General features: G+C 39.3%; 1 protein-coding gene across 2 annotated transcripts in view; it reads left to right on the top strand.

Moving 5' to 3' along the window:
* stt3b (STT3 oligosaccharyltransferase complex catalytic subunit B) overlaps nucleotides 1–22,610 on the top strand; it is a 67,318-nt gene that overhangs the window by 22,668 nt on the left and 22,040 nt on the right. For both annotated transcript variants that reach the window (XM_029514296.1, XM_029514295.1), the window contains exons 2-4: nucleotides 6,254–6,362; nucleotides 12,606–12,893; nucleotides 19,812–19,877. In XM_029514296.1, the coding sequence (XP_029370156.1) occupies nucleotides 6,254–6,362; nucleotides 12,606–12,893; nucleotides 19,812–19,877 (463 nt within the window). The remainder of the gene's footprint in view (nucleotides 1–6,253; nucleotides 6,363–12,605; nucleotides 12,894–19,811; nucleotides 19,878–22,610) is intronic.

Below are 22,610 nucleotides of genomic sequence, written 5' to 3'. Positions count from 1 at the left end.
GTTGTAGGTTTGCCTCAATTGAGTCATTGAACTCCAACTAAGACCAGGCTGACCAGGCCCATTCCTCCCCTTGCTTCCATCACGGAGAGCATAAAATGCTTTATTTAAATCACAAAACTCTTTGTAGTTTTTCAGTTCAGTGTGTGGGAAATTATGGAGTGTGAAATGATTTAGTTGCTCCAAACCCTTTGTTGGAATTTCCTAATAAACCTCCACACCCTTAATATCCTTCACTGGCAGAGGGTTAAATGCTCCTATTTTCCGTTTCAAGTTTTGCAAACACGTATTTAAGGCTTTTGTGATTCAAAGAAAAGGTGACATGCTCCTGTTTCTGGTGTAGCTTGCACAATTAGTTCTTAATTATTGATTAGGTACTCAGTTTTCTTCCCTTCAGGCCTGTCACAAGTTACTAGTTAAGATTATTGGTTGACCAGCTGCAAAAGGGATCCTGGATTTCCTTTTATATTAATGTAAAACAAAGAAAATAATATTTAAAGTATAGCTGACACATTCAGTGTGTTTTTTTACCCATTGTATGATTTGAATAAGTAATTTTACATTTTTAATAATTTACCAGAACCATTGAGCAATGATTAAGCCAATGGAAAATGACTAGATAATGTTTTACATTAACACTTTATGCAGCTTTTGTTTTATATGAGATTCTACAGCATGCATAAATGCTGTTCATTCGTGACTCGGTTTGGATAATTTATTATTCAATGCTTCTCTGGGTGTGCTTATAGCTTATGTAAGCATCTTGTCAAGCTTGGCTAAGGAAATGGCCTAATTTAAGATCAATAGTTCCATTAGATCAATGAGGCATCATTTGTCTCTGCTATTTTGATAGGTATTGCCAAGCTATTTTCACCCAGGTGTAAATGAGAGCCTTTGTGTCCCTGAAAACATAATTGGAATGTCAATAGCAGTGGCTCTGCTTCTCTATAAATCTGATGACAGGAAAAAATAGAGCTCATTGGCTATTTGCGAATAGCCAATATATATATCCTATATAAAACAAAAAATATATATACCAAAAATGGTACTTCAAGTCTAAACAGAAAGTTACAGAAAGAAATGCAGTAACAGCACTGTCTTTCATTGCAGAACTGAATTCCTATCCTGACCACAGCCTTTTGTTCACACCACAAACTGTTTTGCGTGAATTTATATCTTGACAAAATGTGGAGGTATTGGCACAAATAAACATTGTTAGTTTTTAGCTATTCAGTGTCTAATGGTCCCGGTTAGAACTGAAGCAGGCTAATGTGTGTTGAAGTTATTCCCTTAGGCAAGCCAATATTGATTGTCCCTTTACCTCAAGATGCATTGCCATTTCCAATTTTCTTTCATTAGTTTCAACAGGCAGTAGTTTGGCTTTTGCATATTGACGTGATGATCTAACACCACATCCAGGCACAAAAAAACAAAAATCATCTGGCTGTGTTCCTGCTGCCAGCTGGTTCTTTATCAAGTGTTTAGAATAGAGGGACTATTTTGTTCAATCATTTCAATTTTAAACACTGTTCAAAATACATATTGAATCAGTTCACTATTTTAATAGAAATTCCTTTTTTGATTGTTCATTTGAAGGTTTTAGGTTGTACCAATATGCCTTTCAAAATATTTGCTGATTTCAAGTACTGTGTAGTCAGTGGTGCCGTAGTTTCATATAGTTTCATATACAAAAATTGTTCTGAAGTTTAATTTAAAAGTATGCCTAATGCCCAATTTCCAAAAGCATTAAAATGCATTGGCTCTTCTTGGAGCTTTTTTATCTCAATGAGGAGCTCACATTCAAGATTCAATTAGAGGAATGTTCACTGCAGTGTCAGCAAGTGTTCACAAAATAAAATTAAGATATTTAGATTTTTGCCTGTTCGGGATTTTTGCGAACAGTTGACCTGGCAGTGTAATCAGCACTATATTTGATATTTATCTCCTAATGATATTGTTTGTTCATAAACAGTTCTACATCATTTTAGATGGTGCACATTCAGGTGGGTCCTGTAAACGAAGGCAACGTTTAAATTCATATTTAGCAAGTCCTGTCACATGTGCGTAACACTGCCAACACACATCCACATAATGAGGTTAACTCGCACACACCTCCACCTTTAAACAAAGTGAAACAGCATCTATGTAATATGCCAGGATGCCTCGTCTTGTCAGCTGATGGCAGCCATGCTGGACTCTCAGCACTATTAAAGCTTTGGCAGCTCTCCAGCGAGCCGGTTAGTGTGACCCTTTCCATCAGTATGGAGGTATTAGTTTTGGGACAGAAGGGAAAAGTGTGCAGTGAGACTGAAAACTAACGTCTTTGCAAATTTCAGGTAATCCAACCAGAAAATCCTGTTGGGACCCTTAAGAGGCAAATTTTACAGGCTCCAGATATTTGTAATCCTGTTGTTTGAGTGCATGTAAAACAGCAACAGTAAGGCAAAGCACTAAACCAGAGGAGCCAGTTTAGATATGGAGCTTCAGGTGCCGATAGTGGTTCATGAGAATAGTTGAATGTCGAGTGTCAATAAGCAAGATCGTCATCTGAGTTTTTAGCGTTCTACTGTACTGGCTCAGTGACAACCTTACAAAGTTTTAGAACCATTGAAGAATGTGGCAATTAAAGCTCTTTTCTGGTCTGGTTTCTCTGGGTCTCATGATTACTATATGCAGGTTTGACGTCATACAATTCAGTCAGCTTTCCAATCATATTTTAACAAAATGTAATTGTCTTCTACCTATTTCTGTGATACTTAGTGACATCTTGTTTATGCATGTTATTGTATTGTTAAGGCCACCACCGTCTGCCTCTTTAATCGAAAAATGCCCCCTTTCTTCTTGGCAAATCCTTTGATGAGGTGTCATGTGTTGGGCTCCTTTCATTATAGACTGCTGCTGCCTTTTGAAAATCCCAATCATAAGACACCTTTGATATGATCCAACCAGCCCATCAGATGAATGCAGCACGCATTGTGTTTGTTCACTGGCCTTCAAGCTCCGCAAGCCCACTCTAATTTTTAGGTTATTCATTCAGAATTTGAGCAGCGTTGGCTAATTAGCCAAGCTGGTGATTACACCCCGGGAACCTAAAGTCTATTTCGGCGTTCACCATATCGAGAAGCAGTGATGTGTCTGATTATGTGGCCGTTGCAGAGTGAGACATTATTGGCTTGTAAACGGCAATAAAGCCCATTTAGTCATGCTGATGATGATGGCCCCATCTCAACAAGAAACTTGCGAAATGGACCTTAATTAAAATGAATTATGATTTCTGCAGGGGGGTTTGAGTGATCTAAAGTGCACAATATGCCACTCTTAATTTAAATTTTTGCTCTGAGATATTATCTGAGGAGTTGATTATAGGGGCCCGTTTTCTCTTTCATCTTCCTAGCTATTAATCCATGATTGTTTTTTTTTTTTTTTCTTCTCCCCTGGTGTTGGGTGTTTGTTGCTCAGCTTTAAGCTCACTTTGCAGTGGTTGGAAGTGTTGAGTGTCATCATGTGCCCTGTCGCCTGAGACCATATTGGCAGCTATGCATTAAATTGCTAATGTGCCTGGCAGAGCTACATTATCCGCCCCATCAAAGTGACAAGGGTAGGGATAAAGTACTCTAGTTGGCCGTCCAAGAGATCATTGAAAAATGGGTTTTGCGGATAAGGCTTGGCAGAGTTGGCTTTCAAATGTTGTCTTTGAATTTGTTTTGTTTCTGCCTTGCTGATTTGACAGCTGCAGGACAAAGAGGCAGAAGTGGCTGGCCAGCTTCAAATGCATTAAAAGTCCAACTGTGGTAGAGCTTGCTCAGAATCAGAATCAAACTCACACTTGTATGCCTCTGCAGCTGTAACATTGTGCTTATTTGCAATCTGCACTGTTTTTAAGGAGATCGACTCACTCACTGAAAGAAAAGATGTATTGTCTGGGTTCTCTTTTTTTGAAAGCATTGTTAGATTGGCTGAGTTAAGTGAAGATGGTGGTAGTTGTAGGGCACATGAATGAATCTTTGATAGGTCTTTATTATTTATTATCATGAAGAGTACAATCTTGTTGTACTATGTATAATGACAATAAAGGCGATTGATTGATTTGTATCTGTATTGTTTTCCAGCAGGACAGTCTAACATGAAACCAGATTCAGACCTCAGGTTGTTGAAAAATGTGATATGATTGCCCTTTGAGCCGCAAGAGTAAAGTCGTATCAACCCCTCAGTAGCGTTTCAGGATCACTTTAAGAGGGTCTGTGTCTTTTGCAGTTTTCTATCTTTCCCTATGTTTTCATCTGAGGCATAGAAAATTAGATGTTTTGACTGTCCGTCCCAGGCAATGGATGATGGCTAAAGTAGGGATGAAAAAGTTGGAAATGGTTATGGAGTGAGTTATGGGGGAATTGGATCTTTTTTAAAAAAAGAAAAACGGTACTCAGAGTGAACCCAAGAGACAATCTCCCATTATTGGTTTTCAACGACTGGCTGCCATGTGTTGTCCAGAAACAGGAACCAAGAAGTTCCAGCTCGAGGTGCGTTTTTTTTTTTTTTTTTTTTTTTTTTGATGTAGAAGTGGTAGAAAACCAGTCACCTTGTGATGATTAATGAGCTGCAGTTCATGGCAGAGTTTTTAACCATTCTGATCATGAATGTAAGCTAATTACACTCACACTTTGTGGCAAGTCTGCTGCTGCCTTTCCCCCAGTCTGACTTGTATGCACACCGCATAGCCATAAACTCAAAACAGTTCCTACTGAATCTCACGCTGTGTGTTGGATGGAAGTGGAAAATGGAAATGCTGATGATTCTGTTTGGGACTATTGTAAGGCTTGTTACTTGTGATTTCTTTTTTCTTTTCTTTTCTTTTTTTTAATTTTTTATTTTCTTTCTTTCTTTCTTTATTTATTTATTTTTATGGCACACGTTTTGACACACATGTTCAAGACTTGATTGATGTCACAATATAAGATTTGTTTGCTAATAATTATCTCCACCACTGAAACAATTTTCTCATTCCCTTTTGTAAATTCAGGAATAAAAGATAACATTTCTACTCTTCTAAATACCAAACATGAATAGGTGACTGACAAGATATGTAAATAATTTACGTTTGGCTGTGACACATTCTGCAAGAATTGAAAATAGTGTCGCAACACTAAGGTTTGGTAGGCTCTACAAATTGACAAAAATGCAAAGTTACAATATTATCATACTGAGTCTCTTCAGCTGGCTTTTACTGCAGCACAATGTCCCTGCGTAAATGTTCAGTCTTTTGGAAAATCAGTTTGGAATACACATAAAGCACAAAAAAAAATTTTGTATTGTACTATTCAGTATGGTCTAAAGGTCCTCATTGTAACTTTACATATTGTTGGTTGACAATACTCATAGTTGATGTAGAATGAAAGAACCTCTAAAGAGCTGGTCAGTCACACAGATGAGGTAATCTCCCATTCTCCATGTTATACTGTTCATCTCTATTAGAGACAACCAGTGCAGATTGTTATCCTTTTAGAAAGCTGCTCCACCTTGCAAGAGGTTCTCTATACATGAACTGTCTTACGTGAGTTACCTGGCCCACAACATAAAATGGCCCACATTAATGAGCTGTGTAACAAAAAAGGTGCCTCTGAAAATTTATTGAATGCTTGCTTCTGTCTTTTTGGCAGCAGTCCTCTGAACACTGTCAGCTCTTTCGTTCTGCTGCTTGACGGTGTTCCAACCCCCTCGGCTTAGCACAGCTACAGTGTGAATCAAGGCCTGCTTGCAGTAATATTCCTTATATTTATTCTTGGACAAGATCTTTTTTTTTTTTTTTTTTTCTTTTTCCTGGTTGCTATGCCACTGTTCCAATACCAGACCTATTTTATGTCACCTCAGCACACCCCAGCAGTGGTTTACTGTTGGAGTTATGTCTACACTAAGAATGGTTTGTTCAGAAATATGCCACATTGTACTTTGGAGCCCTTGAACTTTTGATGTTTAAACCAACTGACTTGAGAGAAAGCTTTTACAGGGAATAGAGACATTATGTTCCCGATTTTTAACAAGACAAAAGTTTTTTTCAGCTAACACCAACCCTCCTCTGGCAAAGTCTGTAAATAAAATAGCCTGTTATTTCCACATCTTTTTTTTGTGGTGGAAATGTTTGTTATTGCTGTCAATAGCTATAATGTTTGATAAAAATATGATTGGTGAATGGAAGTAGATGTTCTTCTCTGTATGTGCTTGTTACTTTATACTCAGGCATCCTTTTTTTCTTCTGTTACAGGTTCAACTATAGATCAACACACCATCTTGCTTCAAATGGCTTCTATGAGTTCCTCAACTGGTTTGATGAAAGGGCCTGGTACCCATTGGGCAGGATTGTTGGTGGCACCGTAAGTTTTTGCTTTTGTTATGGAGATAGTCAAGTCGCCCAGCTGGCTTTACTTAAGAACATGCTAGAGGGATTATTTATATTCAACCTGGCCTGTCAATACTTTGGCATCCCTCGGGTGGTGCTGGCTGGGTAAAAGAAAGTCTCAAGTACTTTCACATTTTGACTCTGGCCATGCATGAAGAAGTTACAATTACATTTGTCTCATGACAGAAATTTGTGAAATCTGCAGTTTCAAATTATTTATCATGGGTAATCAGATCAACCTTACCAAATTGGCTGTATTCGGCACATCAGTAAGTACAACCAGGCATCAAATTATGCTTTGTCAAACTTAATCCTATTAAAGTACCCCCCAGATCCAGAAAAGTATAGTATACATTCTGTTAATATTCATTAGAATTAACCCTTTGACACAGAAGATTCCTATTGTCCACCTGGACCTTTTGCTTATTTTAACCATAAATGGGTCAGAGTATCCAGTTAGTAAGTGCTTTTGCCCATTTTTCCAGAACACGTAGAACCTTCGATGCCTGGCTGTTTACCATATGTTGAAAGAATATATTAATATTTAGCAATGAGGGAACAAATTTGCCGACTTCCAGCAACAGCACAAGTGCAATTACTGTAATGGCCTTATATTGGCTGTGAAGCGCAACTTCTTGGCTGTCAGAAGCAGCTGGAATTTCTCTGATAGAGCAATCACTCGTAAACTTGAGGGAATTCAAAGTGCAGTGGCTGCCGGCAATGATGCTTGGTTTAGAAAGGTTAATGCAAGGTAACTGGAAGGAGAGCTTCAGTCTGGTATTTTTATCTTTACTGCTGAGTGTGTAGTATTAGTATGGGGTTATCTGGAGGAAGGCAAGGCCGTGCAGAGATGCCATAGAGCTGTCTAAGCCTCCGCTGGGCAACATAGATTTAAGTCACAATCCAGTAGCAACAGTGAGCCGTTAACTTGACCGATTCCCCTTGACTGCCATGGACTCCCTGTTTTACCAGCAGTGATTGCTGTGAAACATTGAACCTTTCCTGTGAAAAATACACTGTGCTGATTCAATGCAATTCATCTGCTATTTCCCTGCCTCAACTCCTTGGTGCATCTCTTGCCCCCAACTTCATCTTTTCAGCCCTGCATCCTGTGAATGGTGAGGCCTGTGTGAATAAAATATCTCTGGCCTATCAATCTTGCTCCTCGCTTTAACAAAGACGCTTGCGTACTTCTCTCTCAAATAAGCTTCATGGACCCACAAGGGCTCCACTCTGAGCTATAATTGCACTGGCTAATGATGCATCAGGACTACATAATCTAGGTCCTCTGAGCCAGATAAATGTGGAAATGTCTCCCAACATGTTTCCATTATGAGGTCCAGCTGAGAGGTCGGGCTGGAGCGTGGTACTTGATGCCTGTAGCGTGACTTCTTTCTTTCTCACTCTTTCTGTGTTGTGTAAACTTAGTTTGCAGGGTGAATGGAGAGTTTCTCTGCACGGTTGAGACAGAAAGGCATATTAATGCTGTGCACTGCAATCAGTTCCCCTTTTGGCTACATGACCAAAAGAGTGTTGCAGGCAGAAGATGCAGCTATGCTACATGCTGATATTTGAGTATAATTACTACTAAAGGAGAACCAAGGCATTCAAATCCAAAACCCATCCATCAGCATTCATCTGTCATAAGCAATTACCATCAGCAACTGGTAATGGCACAAGACAAGCCTGGCTTATAATAATGGGTGTCCTGGTTCTGTTGTACTACATGGATACTTGGGTTAGGACTTGTGCCCACAAGCTGGGAGCTGAGAGTTATGATGAGAATGGTAATCAGAGTTTAAAGGCTTATAGTTTAAAGTTAAATTTCATGACATTTGCAAGAGTCATTTCCTGCTCAGTGCATGATCTTCTCCATACAAATTTGCACACGCAGCTCGCATCTTTCTTCTGTTAACTGTACTGGCGAGTTAGGAATTCAAAAATAACAAACAATTGCAGATGGCTTGATTGTGACACAGATCGCAGATCTCTTCTATCCCTGAAGATTCTCGGTCATCCTGGTCATGAAGAAGACTTTTTATTTGTGAGGGAAAACATCTGCAAAAACCTCAAGCAAGTCCAAATGCTTTCTTACCTTTAGAAATCCTTTCTAAGCTTAGATATTATTTCCCTTAGAGTGAAAAAAAAAGAAAAGAAATTGAATTTGACATTATTGAAATATTGTAATATTATCAGCACACTACCCTCAGGCCACACCAATATGCATTAGCAGCATTATGAGAACTTATGCTGTGTCTCAGCTTGGGTTTTGTATTGCGTTGGAAGACAAATGGGTGCTGCGGTGAAAGGCAGGGCATATAACTCTTGGTTTAGCAGAACTGGCTTCCATCTGTACATCGTTTCCCTCTGTGAACAGTTACTCTATTGCACTGAACATTCACTGTGTACCATGAAGCCTAACGTTTATATTATAGTGCTTCTGGTCCTCAAAAATGAAAAGTTGCTTCTGATGCCCCTTCGCTTGGAAAGGGTAAACTGAGCAGTTGCAGGTAGTGTGAGCTGAGCAATTTCAGAGGATATAATTTGTGGAATGCTTCTCGTGGCCAGAGGTGTGTTTCACACTATCTCTTAGCAATTACAAAGCAAATATGGAGGTCATGTTGTCCTTGCAACATGTGTTATTACTTTGAGTGATGTCAGCGGATGACTGCTTCTGCCCCAGTGCCGCTAAGACAAGTTACTTGACAACATTTCATTTGTTATTTAAAAAAATGTCTGATCCTGGACACTGAGGGACGAGTCTGTTGGGATATGTCTGATTCAGCTGAGGTAGAGCTGAAACAAATGTGTTGCTCTGTCACTAAACTGACATCACAGCCCTTCTGCCTCATTGCATCTTCCTTTGGGACAGTTGAATTCCTTCAGACTGGGAAGGTGACGTCAAAGGTTATGTCAGGTGATATTGAATTTTTTTCTTCATTCATTCATCTTCTACTGCCTATCCGTTTCCAGGCCACGGGGGGTTCTGGAGCCAATCCCAGCTCACACTGAGCGAGGGCGGGGTACAAATTCACACTCAGTCACCAATTAACTTAAACATGACATCTTTGGATGGTGGGAGGAAGCCAGGCTACCCAGAGGAAACCCACGCAAGCATGGGGATAACATGCAAACTCCACATGGAAAGGCCCCAGGCTCGGCAACCGAACCCACAATCTTCTTGTTGTGGGGCGACAGCGCCAACCACTATGCCACTGTGCTGCCTTGAATTTTGTCTTGTTTCTTTTTCAAATGAAAAAGTAAACATAACAAATAACAGAAAGACTCAGGCATGTAAGCAAAACTAATTTCTCTGCTCCACGGAGCTTTATTATTTTCACAGATATATTATAACATGACTATGAAGCCTACAGCTGTAATGGGTGACATGTTCTACTCTTACCATGAAGTTCATTTGTCGATTTCAGTTGTGGATACTCAATGTGTATTGAAAAAAGCTGAAAAAATGAATCATTTATTCGTATTTGAGTTTGAGTAACGTTTGCTAAAATCTAGTGCTCAGCGGTTTGAGGAAATGACTTTATTGAGCTATATATTCATGGCAGTTTTTAAGATTTGTAATCTAAATTTTGAACAAATGGGCTTGCGCCTGCCAGACACAGAGAGTAAGGAAATCAAAGTACTGAGAGACCCTCTAATGCATTGTTGTTCTGTTCTTTAAAAGTTTAACAAGAGAATTTGTTTTATTAGCTGACAAGATATATATATATACACGCACGCACGCACACACGCACACACACACACACACACACGACAGATTTCCCACTTTTAGCCTTTAAAAAGCTTGCTTTGCTGTATCTCAAAGTGAACTTGGAAAAAGTTTAGTGCCAGATGGCAGGTCACTTTATGTCTTAGAGGGACTGGCCTTTCAATAGCAGGTGGGTGGGTCATTCTGTTCGTTATACTTAATGCAAATGTCTTTCTATTACATGCAAATCAATGCAAAATGGAAAAATGCAATAACTGCGTCACAGAGATCTGACAAAGCTATTACAGAGAAACAGCAATGGATCTGTGGCAACTTCAGACTTTTAAATAAGAGACTTTGGTGAGAGTGATTGCTAAAAAATTCCAATGCTTTGCTCAGAGGCACCATGATGGTATTTCTGGAGTAACAACCCCACTCACAGATATTAAGTGTAGACTAATAGTTAAATTCTCACTTGTTTGCATGAGTGACCTAGATAATTCTCCAAGCATAAATAGGCTTTGGGGAAGAGTTTGCATTTGAGATCATACAATGAAAGTGTCAGGGCTCTTATTTGCATCCAGTCTGCTTTTAAAACATGCAGCAGTGTGGACAATTGCAATGTTAATTTCAGATTGGCACAGTCTCTTAGGTCACATTGGTTCAAACTGGTTGTACGACAGATGAGCTGATATCAATTTAGTGTTTGTCTGGACCAGTCCAGCTGGTCTCTGAACCTCCTCCCCTCCCTTCCCCCTTCCCCCCACATCCTCAATACATTTGAGGCCATTTTTTTCCTGACCCGGACAGGTGTCACGAATGTGACAGTCCATAGAAACAGTATAATCAAGCCAATAAACCAATCTTGGCAGCTGTAAGGACAATGAGTCAATTGAGTTTTTGACAACAGCCTATGTCTATTTTATTTGTACAATGAACAAGCTATTTATTTCTTCAGTTCAAATTTTATTGAACAGTTTTATGTACACCGATTTGTGTCTATGAAGCTAAAACTCAATGCTAATCATTCCAAGAGTGGTTTTATAAATGGCAGGCTACAGCTCCATTAGATGGAGTCCAATCTGCAGAGCCATGAAGAAGCTCTGGTCTCCAAGGTACTGGCTGATTAGAGACATGAAGACCTGGGTATATTAACAGTAAGGCAAAGTGCACCAAGACATCATTCATATTAAACATGACCTCAGCCTACCTCCGACAACCAGTGTACTGCATGGAGCCCTAATTGCATGTGTTCTCATGTATTGAAGAGACGGGGCCAAGGGCCTCACCTACCCAGGCTCAATTGAAGCTGTTCAGTTGAGTGGAGAGTTTAATTAATTACAGCTTTATGTTAAAGTATATACCACCATGACATTTATTAAAAATGGACTCATCCATTGCAGTCATCAATTTGCAAATGTGAGAATTGGATTTTTATTTTATTTCTGAATTTAATATGTTTGGGAAATGGGCTGTTAGTCAGACAACCCCAGGCATTCAGGAAATTTTAATGGCCATTTCTCAATATTTGCAGACATTTTACTGACCAACTAATTCAGCCAGCCAACAGATTTATGGTGTACAAAAAGGGATGTCAATTATCGACTGCTTAATAATTCAATCAATTGAAGACAATGATATAGATGGGCAGTCTGGGAGCATCACCAGGTAGTGCTTATTACTGCTTAATAAGGTGGACTTGTATATTAATTTATAAGAAAATAAGGTTAACCTCACTATGGCCATGTTGATGGAAACTGCAGATTAAAGATGGGAAAATTTGTTCTTTGTTGGCTGGTTTGAATGAAAAAGAGGATTTCCAGCAGTTGAGTTAATATTTGATTACTAGGAGAAATCCAGAAGTCACATCAGGTGTGTATTTTGTGAAACAAATAAAAGTGGAGTTTGTAGTGGAGAGATGTGGAGAGCCATTATTCAGGCTTCCTATTTTTCTCTTTACTGTAGAAAGCTAAAGCCATTTTGTCGGGGTCGGGGGTAGTTTTCATTTTTAAATATACTCAGTGCTGAGTCTGATATATTGTATGTTCTGGGTGTAGCATTGCTTTTGAATTGGAAATGGGTTGAAATTTGTCTTGGCTCATAGTGTGTTGGACAGTATTGGCTCTAATGCAGTGTTAAAAAGCCTGCATAGTAACATAATAAATCGGATTGCTCCGACAGCGCTACATGGAGCCCTCAGCATACTGATGTTCGCAGTAACAGTGCAGGAGCAGGTTTGATGGAAATTACCAGTAGTTTTACAAATATCTAACCAAAGAGAAATTAATCTTTTGGCTTGATGATGGTGCTACATGAGAAGTTCAGATCACAGAAATATTAGTTTCAGAAGACATAATTGTGTGTTTTGTAGAAGAATTTATCAGGTCAGGTCACATTGTCGCACACCCACTGTTGATCATGTGACTTTCAACCTCTCCTTTTTTCAGTTTGTCCTTCATCCCACTTCCTCTCACAGTATCTCTCTCTTTTTTTCCCCCCCTCCCTCAGGTATACCCGGGGTTAATGGTGACTGCGGGCCTCATCCACTACGTGCTTAATCTGCTCCACATTACAGTCCACATCCGTGATGTGTGTGTCTTTCTGGCACCGGTGTTCAGTGGTCTGACTGCCATCTCTACCTTCCTGCTGACGCGTGAGCTGTGGAACCAGGGTGCAGGTCTGCTGGCAGCCTGCTTCATTGCCATCGTCCCTGGCTATATCTCCCGCTCTGTCGCAGGCTCGTTTGACAATGAGGGCATCGCCATCTTCGCGCTGCAGTTCACTTATTATCTCTGGGTATGTATTTTCGTCACTTGATGGGAAAGCTGCAATCCTGCAGTACGTCAAAATGTAATACTGCCAAATGTGTAATTGCACGGTTAATATATGCTCCTGGTACAATGTTTAGTTCTATTTTTAGTTAAGTGGTGCTTGAAGTGTTTTTGTAATGAATCACAATAATGCTCACTTTGGATTTAAATGTGTTTTAGCTGAAAAATGTCAAACTGTCAAGCATCCATAGTTCTTTGTTACTTTACACGGGATATGCTTCATGAAGCTGGAAAAGTAGTCCTGTTTGAAAATGTTACTCGGCCTCAGATGTTAAATTATTTATCCGGAACCTTGAAAGGCACACCAACAATGTGGAGCCCAGGAAACAGCTTGCTGCACTCTAAACCCTTCACAGTAAGATGACCTTTAAGAGGACACTACAGACAAGCTGACTTTTATTATTATGTTGTTATGTTATTATTATTTGTTAATTATCAACATTATTTTCAACAATTTCAGATTTATCTTGAGCTTTAATTTTAATATTTTTACAGTCTGTGTTTAGACCATAATTTGTCCCAACTTGCAGAACAAAAGTAATTCAGAGTTTTATGAGAAAAGGTTATTTTTGCTTTAGCTTTTTTTTTTTTTTTTTTTTTTTTTTGGGGCACCTGCCTGCACAAAGAATTTTTTGAAGTGGTCTTGGTAGGAAAGAAGCAGCTTTTCAAGTCAAAATATGTCTGAAACAGACTTCTCACTTTACCTCAGTCTATCCACTCTTCTCTTGCATCAGCAGCTGCCTTACAGCTCTTCAGCTCGTGTATGTGTGTCAGAGAGAGAGAGACAGAAATTGAAGAGCTCTGCTTTACAAGCAATTTTGTCAGCAGTCCTTCGTTCTTGTTCTTGGATTTGACCTTCACAAGTATTGAAGTTTTTGAGGGTGTCTCCCCCCCCCCACTGTGTATTGAGCTGTATCCCATTAGTAATACAGGTGTGATTTTTACCTTAATAGTGAGAATAAAAATGGTAATACATAAAGAGAATTTATATTTAAATTAATGTGGGCTGTGGAAATTGCAATATTTCCAGAAAATCCAGCTTTCTGTTGTAAACCAAGTTTCTGTTGAAGGTTTGTGAGATTTGTAAAGGTCATTTACATTTAAAATCAGCCGATAAAGCTCGCAGCAGTATATATGTAATAGAAGAAATCGCTGCAGAAATGCTTTATCAAAAATAGAATTGAATATAAAGACAAATGGATACAGAAATCAATGCAGCAGAACTACCAGAAACATATTGCTGCTACAGCTATATAGTGGCTAAAAAAACTGCCGATAGTCTAAATGCATGAATAAGACTGTGGTTATACTTCTTATTTATAGAGTACATGTCACCTTATTCGGTTTATAAAATGACTTTCTATTAACAAAACTGCCTCGTGTTCCTATAGGCTGCAGTAAAATAAGATGAATTCACCAGGTTAAAATGAAGCAATTACACTCATCGCAATAAAAGAATTTCACACCTGCACAGTTAACCTGTGATAGAAAAGATGTTAAATTAATGTCAAAGTGCTGATGCTAAATAAGAGACACTGCAATTAGCAATTATCTCTGCCTTTAGACCATTTTTATAGCAGGAATGACAAAAGAAATTCAAATACCTGTCACTTGACATTTTCATTGGTTTACTCCTTGCAACAGCTTCTCTGTTCCTCTGCATTGCACCAGCTGCTCATTTTGCTTTAGTTTTAGGTTTTGGTTGTTTTCTTCTTTTTGCTTTGAAGTGTAGGTATTGTCTAGAAAAGATTGCTACATGATGGGATGCCGCAGTGCAACTAGATACGCCTCATGCAAATAAGCCATATGTCCATTATTGAACAACTGTAGCTACGTTGTTGCGGGGAGATGTTTCATTCAATGCTACTTGAAGGCCACCGGAGTTACAGGAATAATGCAGAAAACTAAAAACACGGTTTACTTTAAACTGCCTTGATTGCTTTGTCATTATACCAACAGCGTTCAAACATGACCGCCTGCAGCTGTTACAAAATACCCTCACTGCTCGAAATGGTTCTAGATCCACAGGAGTCCCACATTTATGCAGATGTGTATTTAGAGGCCATACAACAGTGAACATCAGCATTTGGGATAAGTGTTCTGTTTTAGCTGATTGTTTGGGGAGTCAGTTATAGCGGAGCACACACAGCTGAAGATTCAGCCTGCTGTTAAGTCTAAAATATCCATGGAACAAATGCAAAGACATGTTTTGCTGATCTTTTCAGCCATTTAATTAGTAAAAATGGAAATAATGGTTAGCACGCAATGTTTATTTCGCCTTTACATGCTTAACGATGGCTTTTTTTTTTTTTTTTTTAATAAAATATTCGGATGTTCATGCTGCTGGATCTTTAAATGGTATTTGCCAAAGATAGTTGGAAATGAGAGGCAGCATAAATAGTTTCTATTTTAAATATTATCTGGAGTTTTTCATGCCCTTGTGCCTTTGATTTCAATTTCTAATTTAAATTTATCTAATATATTTACATTAACTTTGTCATTTGAATTCTCAACAGAAATGTCCCACTCAGACATGGATTTCCTCCTTTTTTTTTTTTTTTTTTTTTTTAAATCTGCTGAGTGCCAGTGGATCCCCAAGTAAGACAGGCTAATGAGCAGGAAAATGGGTTGAGCTGTCCTCATCCAATTGTGGTTCAGTAAGTGAACAGAAAAGAGCTTTTATTATGTGCACCAAAGGCAGTCATTGAGTGGTAATAGTAGCTTTTAGACCATTTGTCCAAATTCTATTTTACCTTGGGCGTTCATCTCCCTTTATGCTTAAGTGTAAAGACATGTTGGAAGCTTTCATCCAGGGAGAAGTACGAACGCAGTTATCCTGTTATCCCATGACTCACTGCTGATTGTCACAGAATAGCAAGCTTGGCAATACAATTGCCACCAGGTCGGATGGGGTCTTCTAATCCGTCCAAGGATTCAACCATTCCATTTTATGTCACGTTGTCAAATCGTGCATGGGTCCAACTCTACATTTGGTTTCAAGGTAGCATGAGTCACTGGCCTCAAGTACGCTCACTGACAGCTCTGTGGCCTTTTTTTGAACTCGCTCACTGTAACTGATCTGCCAGTGCTCCTGCAGTTTACTGTCCAGGTGGCTGCGTGAGCACCCCCTTTTGTCTGCAGTTTTAGTCCCCAAACCAACACAGCTGGCTCAGTGTCTGAACCGGGCATGGCAGAGTGAAACCAAACAGCTGATTATGTTGTTTGGCAACTCTATGAATACAAACATGTAATCTTTCTATATGCAGGGATTTACAGAAGTATACAAAAGACAAAGCTTGAATTTTACTACTAAAAATGCAATTGCAAGTATTTCATATGTATGGTTTTCAAGTCTGCAAAAACTTTTGCCAGACTCGGGAACTTACTCTAGTGGCATTAATTTCTCAATCTCTTGGTAGCATAGTTATAACTTTCTCAGTTGAATTCTATTTCTTGCGCTATTTAAAGCTCGCTTCAAGTTTTTCCTTCACTTGTAAGTGATATTTGCCAATTGAGTAAAAAGAATAACTAATCATAATTACTGTTGCCAGAAAATTATGGCAGTAATAATGTGGCATTACCGTTGTTTTTTCATTGACTATTTAGGATTTTTGCTCTAATCTTTATATGATATTAAAAAAAGGCAGCATACAAGGCATACACGTTACAATCACTACTAATGTGTGCTTGCTATGGCAACAGTACAAGCTTTGAGGAACTGGTGCAAACATTTAGAACCAATTTCCATTTTTAATAATGCTGAATTATTAAGGAGTGATATTGGATCATTTGCGGAAAAGAAAATTTGCTGTTAATCAAAATCTATTTATTTTTGTCCCAATTCAGCCTTTTTTGCATATTGATTGGTTTCAATCATAACATGAAATGTGACTTTTCACGAATGTTAACAGTAACTGCCATCAACTGGAACAGACTCACTCCATCCTGGCCAGATTTTTTTGCTGTGCCCAGATCACATTAATAAAAGTTATAATTTTAATATTTATTGTCATTCTTCTTTAAGTAGTCATGTGTGGCGTCTTTACCTAGCTTTCTTAGTTTCACAGAAGGAACTGCAAAAGCTTTAAAAAGACACAAAGCTCTTCTAAATGTTAACAGCCTTCATGCTTATCTTGACCGTCTAGTTCCTTCTGGTAATTTTGGTCCTATGACATCACAAGTGTCTTGCTTCTGTGCCATTTTTAATTCTGCTTCCAACCCAACCCACAAAAACTGTCACCATAATTATTTGCCTCGTACCAGCAAATGTGTTCGTGTTTCTCTGCATTATCATAATGACTTCTTGTCATCTTCTGTGTATGGACAATACATCTCCAGGTGAGGCAGGTGTTCCTCGCAGTAGCAATCACCACCTCTTAAGGCGATATGTCATCAGCAGAGCAGTGCCATTGGGAGGGAAAAAAAAAATCCTCCACTCACCAACCACAGCTCACGTCCTTCGTTCTGTTTGGCAAGGGCCCTGAAAAACAATCATCCTGGCCATGCACCACTGCCTCCCATTATCAGTCCCATTTACCCACATTTGTCTTTGTGTTTTCCTTTCCTCCTCTCTGTCTTTCTTCCATCTCATCTCTCTTTAATAGTCTTTGTCTTCTTTTGTCAGTGGTATTGTTTTGCTCTTGCTGTGTTCTGCTTTATACCCCCTCTCGCCTTGGTGTCTCTTCCTGTATCTCATTATTAGCTGTTCATTTCTCCCACTTTTTTCTTCATGTCTTTACCAATCTTCTTCTCCACATAGCAAAAACACACAGAGCTGTTCTCTCAAGTCTCACACCAATCTTCATTATCCCACTCTTTCATTTTATCTGCTAATAACCCGTACAACTCCAGTGGCTTAATCTGTGTTTACCCCGCCCCATTCCAACGCACACACTTGCACACCCTCCCATAATCTATAATTGAATCCTCTCAAACCCAGGAGAGCTGCTCTTTTTAACACATTGCTCTTCGAAAAATGAATACAGACACAAACACACACAAAGAAAGAGAGCTGCCCCCCCCCCCCACACCCTTTGCTCAAACCCATGCACCATACCTGCATTGTTGTACTAGTAATTCCATTCTTTCTTCTGGCTCACATTTAATTAGCTGGACTGGTATCACACTGTGACTTCTGTGTTCACAAAAGGGGGTGTGAGAGGAAGGCTAGTTGGAAAAAGAGGTTGAGGCAGCCAACCGTGAGTTGAACATGACATGTATTTGCATTGAATGGACAGCACATGGCTTTATACTACACCCACCCAACCTCAGTGTAAATATTGTCCTGGGAATAAAACAGTTTAAACTGGACTTTTTTCGTCCTTTAGGTCTTGTAAAGTCAGCCTTAGCTTTTGATTTAACAGGACCAAATAATCAAAACAGCATCTCTCTTGACTGCACTTAAAAGGGACAGGCGAGTTCTTGGATTAAAAGTGGCTAACTACTGGCTGTAATCATGATTACAGTGAGGGGTGAAAAAGTATACATGTGCTCTGGGTGGGATTAAACTCAATGAACAGCTTTGTAATATAAAAATCCTCCCATCTTCCTGAGAGAAATAAATCTCATCTGAATGGGGCTTTAGCCCTCTTACCCGAACCGAAACAGAGCAAAGTCCTAAAACATCATGTCCTTCTACCACAAGCAGGAGTTCTTTCATCTTATAGCACAGAGTAATAATGAGGTCATCGCAAGACCTACATACTGCCTCCTACCTCAACACTCAGGGACAGCACTGTTTGAGGATGGTTTATTTGAGTTAAGGCTTTTCTGCTTACATGTTACTCTGTACAGCTGATTTATTGGTGAAGGCTGTACTACTTTGGTGCAGCAATCATTGATCGTCTCACATCAGCAAATCTCTTGCCTTGTTTTTTTTCCTCCATCAATGTGACATCTCAGTAACACCTTGAGGGAACAACTTAAAATTTCATTTCCAAGCCATTAATTTTTTGTGGTCATAGGTCAAGGTCACAGCAGTCACACAAAATATTTCTGGCTGACTCAAAAACACTTAGCACACTAATTAACAGGGCTGGTTGGTGGAGGCTTACAACCGCAAGGCAGTAATTATAGTCATTGTCAGTGTGTTTCTTAAATGTTAATTTGTGCACTTGCCTGCTTTACCACCCTCTGTTAGGGCAGGAGAGCTTGTTTACAAGATTTTGTTGGTGGTCTAATATAAACAGGTCTCCTCATACCCTTACTGCGACACAGCTGGCGGCTACAGATCGACTGTAATCATTTAACAGTGATCATGAAACTAGTTTTAAAGATCCACTAAATATGTGTTTGTCTCCATTTAATTTCATCAACATTTACTGTTTTTGGTTGGATTTTATTTATTTATTTTACCACCTCATAACTTTGTGCTGTCAGTTTAAGCAGGATATGGCCAAGGCTCCATTTTCCCATGGGACCTAATCAAATGTGACACTCACAAGGCAGATATGAGGAAAGAGAGAGGGATCATGAAACTAGTTTTAAAGATCCACTAAATATGTATTTGTCTCTGTTTCAAAGTATACAACCACATTTTAATTATATGTTCATCTTAAAACACACAATTAAGTTATTCTTAAATCCAGCAAATCTCAATGTTAACAGTGCTTTTATTGGAGCTATTATGCTTGAATAGCAGACTATAAAACCAATATTGAACCTTTAGGGGAGAAGACAACCTGCACTGTGCCAGATATTATCCCAGTGATCACAAACCAAATGAGAATATCATATAAATATAACAGAAAATGCTTCGGTTTTAATGCTTTACTTTAAGAAAGTGAAGTAAAAACTTTGAATGTCCACGTTATTTTATGTTTGTACGTATATGGCTAACTTACTAGTGTAACTCTTGTATCATTGTTTGCTTTCTCTGTTGTAGGTGAAATCAGTAAAGACGGGCTCTGTGTTCTGGACTATCGGCTGCTGTCTCTCCTATTTCTACATGGTAAGAATAGTTCTCACACACAGTGAACACAGTGGATACTTATTACCCATTTTTATTCAGTTGGAATTGTATTACAAATTCTCTTCTGCCATCTTTACCTTTTATGAAACAAATATTTTAGACATTTGTTTTGATACTTCTGTCATCTATTTGAAGTGACTAATTGTTTCACTCATTTCTATTTCTGATTCACCATATTGATTGTGGCCCCTGAAAGATCTTTTAACCTTAATCTACATTCTAGATAAGCAGCATATGATGCCATGACACCTTTTTTGTTATAATGTACTATGAAAATGCTTATGAGGTCAAAGCTTTGCCTATTGGTGTTGGTGTTAAACACGCATTTCTCAAAATATCTGACTTCATGTGTCTGTAATTCATGAAATTTATGAAGCTTTAATTCAGAACTAGTTCTCAATAATAAGGCCTGCTGATGGAGTGACTGTTGTTGGTCTGGCATGGACATGGCAATGCATAGAGCAGTTTGGCCAGTGGGTTTTGCATTGTTTACAGATGCAAGAGAAAGCTCATTGGAGGATAGATGAGATAGAAAGGCGATCCAGGCACACTGCCTCAGCGAGAGGACCTGTGTGTGTGTGTGTGTGTGTGTGTGTGTGTGTGTGTGTGTGTGTGTGTGTTAGGGGGAGTATTTGTGAAAAGCTCCAGCCTTTTACCCATTCCAGGCTAAATCTCTATGGCCAGTCGTGAGATAGATGTCAAATGAAAGAGATTACCCAAATCCAGCTTCATCGATCACACAGGACCACAGCATCTAAGGCGAGGGCAGGGGGGGAGAGAAACGATGGAAAAATGAATAGAATAGATGAATAGGGCTATGGAGAGCTAAGGGAAGAGAAGGATAGAGGGGACATAAAGATGGCAAGAAATGCAGAATAAGACTGAATTGTAACTTCCGTTCTCTTCTAGTCAAAAGCAATGAAACCACAAATTTCCGTGCTTCCTCTTCTTCATTACAACTTTCCCTTCCTCCCCTCAATAATGTTTTTCTGCACAGTTTCTGCAGCCCACCTACTGTAGCAGTGGGTAATAAAGTAGGCATGTATGGTACCATGAGCACCACCAAGCTCCAAATCCAGGTGCCTCCCTTTGGTCCTGCACACAAAGGGCCACACAAGCGAGTTGACCCACTTTACTGTTTTTGGTTGGATTTTATTTATTTATTTTACCACCTCATAACTTTGCACAGTCAATTTAAGCAGGATATGGCCAAGGCTCCATTTTCCTATGGGACCTAATCAAATGTGACACTAACAAGGCATATATGAGGAAAGAGAGAGGGTCCCCTGCCTAGATATTGGCATAATCAGTGGGGAGAGGACACAGAAGGACAAGATTAAGAAGAGGATCAAAGCAGTAGGACCCCACTGATGGACAGGAGCCACAGGAACCAGTCAGGGATTTGTGCAATATCATCCTTTCATCAGCCCAGGGATGAGTCTGAGCAAGGTGAGGGTGGAGAGAAGAGGGAAAAACTGAGGACAGTAAACGCAGATATGTGGATCAACTGCACTGCGTCATTCATTCACACAGGTTTGGCTCACTCCACTCTGTAGACCCACAATCTCCACTAGCACAGCAGTCAGTCCATTAGTCAGTCCTCCATTTTGGTCTATACTGAAATAGCTCAGCAAGTATTGGGTGAATTGCTGGGAAAGATGGTACATATTTAAACTCTGAAGAGGATTAAGCCTACTAGTAATTCCAGCAGTGAGCCGGAGTTTTCATCTGTCCTGTTGGATATCTCTGTGTCTGCTAAATGGGCTGACGCAGCACAGTCATAGATCCAGCCAATACAGGATGGATTGTAATGAAAGTTAGCACAGATACCCAACCACCGCTACCACGAAAAAAAAAAAACAAAAAAAAACAAACAATTGCAATAACCGTGATGATCCCTTAATCACTCATATGAAGTTATCTGATTAAATCTTAATTTTCCCAGTACTCAAGTTGATGGGAGAGATGAGTTGATTATCGCATACCTGCAAAACTAATGTCCTCCCCATCCTCAGCCTGAGCTCTACTTATGCGTATTGATAAATATTAGCATCCTAAAATACTAAACTATAATGGGAAACTTGAGTAACATTATGCCTCCTTAATATCAGCATGTTAACATTGTCATTATGAGCATGTTAAAATGCTGACATTAGCATTTAGCTCAAAGCAATCCCACACTGAGCTATTACTATGGCTTCGAACTCATAGGCTTGTTTAATTATAAGTTAGCGATAACATTTCCAGCCCATAACCAGAGTTGGATAATAATGTGGGAAGACTACAAAGCCAGCAGGAGGCTGGACTTTGCTCAAGGTTTAGTCCTGGAGCAATCAGCATCTGACTCATACGCACTAATGTATTTGTACTGGCCTCTTCCCCAGCACTGTGATCTAGATTCACAGATAGTCTGTTGTACGCACAACCCTTCTTTTGACCCTCGATCATTAACTGATAATAAAAGTCTTTTTAATGAACCAGAAAGTCACTGCTGGAATTAATAAAGAGGGAGACATGCAAACAGAATATTCAGTTCCATTTTCACCAAGAGAAGAACACCCAACAAGAAAAAAATAGGCTGGAAACGCATACCGAAATGTAAACGCAAACACACACAGACACACACAGTAAACCCCTTCTCCCTGTCGCATGCTGTGCTCTCTATATACTCTTGAGAGTGGCCCTGTGGTCATCAGATAAGCCTTGTATGAA

This window comes from Echeneis naucrates, chromosome 11 (genome assembly GCF_900963305.1).
Source record: "Echeneis naucrates chromosome 11, fEcheNa1.1, whole genome shotgun sequence".
Classification (NCBI taxonomy): Eukaryota; Metazoa; Chordata; class Actinopteri; order Carangiformes; family Echeneidae; genus Echeneis; species Echeneis naucrates.
This window is presented reverse-complemented; position numbering and strand designations above follow the sequence as displayed.